General features: G+C 41.1%; 1 protein-coding gene across 1 annotated transcript in view; it reads left to right on the top strand.

Annotated features, from left to right (window-relative positions):
* The window catches only part of LOC115429077 (hyaluronidase PH-20-like), a 9,581-nt gene extending 7,425 nt beyond the window's left edge, over positions 1–2,156 (top strand). The window contains exons 8-9 of the mRNA XM_030148326.1: positions 434–769; positions 2,136–2,156. Coding sequence (XP_030004186.1) covers positions 434–769; positions 2,136–2,156 — 357 coding nt within the window. The remainder of the gene's footprint in view (positions 1–433; positions 770–2,135) is intronic.

Genomic DNA, 2,156 nt, shown 5'->3' with positions numbered 1-2,156 from the left:
ATACTCTAATACTGGTCATTACTCACTCCATGGAGCTAATATGCAAAAAAAGAAAGCTTTTTGTTTAAACCATAAAAACCCAGTACTACTTTTGTCATCATTATGTTTAAAAAAAAAACCTATTAATTACAGTCTAATAACAACAAGCAACTGATTTACACTCAAACATGTTAGTGCAGATCAAATTTATGAAGAACAGCAAAGTTGCAGTAATTGTATGAACTGCAATGTATGGGATGATGCATGAGCGTCCACTGTGTTGGCAGATATAGAACTAAAATAACAAAATCCATGAATAGAACAGCTGTTAAGTAGCTGTCCACTGTAGTGACCACTGTCCATGAAAGGGTTAAAAAGAAAGCCTGCCCAAGACTTTTGCACAGTCCTTTGTCTCTGTGTTTCAGTAAATGTACTTTTCTTGTTCTTTCCTCAGGTCTCTTGTGATGCCCTCTCGTCCTATCTCTCGTCCACTCTAAACCCTTACATCACCAATGTCACCGCAGCTGCTCAGCTCTGCAGCAACTTCCTCTGTCAGGGCAACGGCCGCTGTGTTCGAAAAAACTACAACTCCAATTACTATCTTCACCTAAACCCTGAGAATTTCAGGGTTGCGCGTATTCAGAGGCGTTACCTCGTTCTAGGGAGACCTACCTTGACTGATCTAAAGGCTCTGAGCAGGAGGTTTACTTGTCAGTGCTACACAGGACTGACCTGTACTCCCAGGACCTACAAGGAATTAGCCAAAGCTTTGTTCAGTGTGAAGCATGGGGTGAATCAAAAGTACTTCCATCACGCTATGAATAAAGTAGTGATGGATGTTAACCAGCAGGCCAGTATTACTAAGCATAGTCTTCATAGAATTTGGACAGTTTAGCTACAATAAAAGATGCACTTTCATCTCAACAGAACCACAATACATATTGCTATCAAAGCCACTTTTTGGAGGTTTCAAAGTCACTACTGTATATCTACTTCATGAAAAAGCTTGGAGATATGACCAGCTCTTTCCAGCATCCCTCCTGCAGATTTAATGTTATTAAGGGCCCCTTTACACACCACGGAGATCGCTGGGTGACTACTGAGCAATCAAAAACTGGCCCAATCTCTAAATGATCTCCTCAGCCTAAAAAAAAAAAGCAGTTTCTGTGTAAATGTTTGGGAGATCCTTGTGTGCTTGTTGTGTCTTTGGCCCCCTACTTTAAACTGTCTAGTCAGTCCAATCAGGCAAGGGGGGTCATCAAGATAGTTGTACCCATTCCCTCATTGATCTCTCAACCATCTCTACCTTCGGGGTGGAAAAATTTGGTGTTGATTGAAAGATTGTTGTGAGATCATTGGGAGATCAGTGAAATCGTTGAGGGCTCCTTGAGCATGCCTTGAGTGTTCATTGAGAGATCGCTTCCCTTGGTGATCATTGAGAGATTGTTTTAGACTGAATCAAAACTTTGGGAGACCATGGCCACTGTGGAGATCTCTGGAAGATCATTGCGAGATCACTGAGAGATCTTAGTGATCACAAGGCACTCATTGAAAGATCGTTGAGAGACCTGGCCATTTTTTCACCACTCAACGATCTCTCAACGGTCGCCACCTCTGTGTAAAGGAGGTTTAACTCCCATAACAAAGGGTTAATGAGTGACACAAGGTCTTAGTAAAAACCACTTGTCATCATCAATATAATTAGGACTCAGAATACATCAAGCCTACACAATGAATCAAAGGATGTTATGACAGTGTAATTCCTGCACGATATTTATATACACTTTGACTGTCAATAAATGAAATGGTACAAGGGGTCACAGCATAGTGTGTACGTGGCTTCTGACAGAGAAAAAACCCATCAGTATAACTAAGTGAGGAGAGTTTACTCTTAAGGAAATGTATTTTGTAATTTGTTTGGCTTGATCAGACATCCTTGTAGGACTGTGTGGTTGTACAGGAAGGGCTTGCCAGCTTTAAAGAACAGGTATTTTTCATACAGTTTAATAAAGTGTAGTGCGCCATGTTGTTGTGGCAGTCAGCCAACAAGCAGAATTTTTGGATTTTGAAACTGAAGGAGCTAAATGGTTTTCAGCCATCACTAATGCATTCATTCATACTGTGTTTTTTGTGGCTCTGTGATATGTCCCTGACAGCTCTTCCCTAGTCGGTGGTAG

This window comes from Sphaeramia orbicularis, chromosome 12 (assembly GCF_902148855.1).
Source record: "Sphaeramia orbicularis chromosome 12, fSphaOr1.1, whole genome shotgun sequence".
NCBI lineage: Eukaryota > Metazoa > Chordata > Actinopteri > Kurtiformes > Apogonidae > Sphaeramia > Sphaeramia orbicularis.
This window is presented reverse-complemented; position numbering and strand designations above follow the sequence as displayed.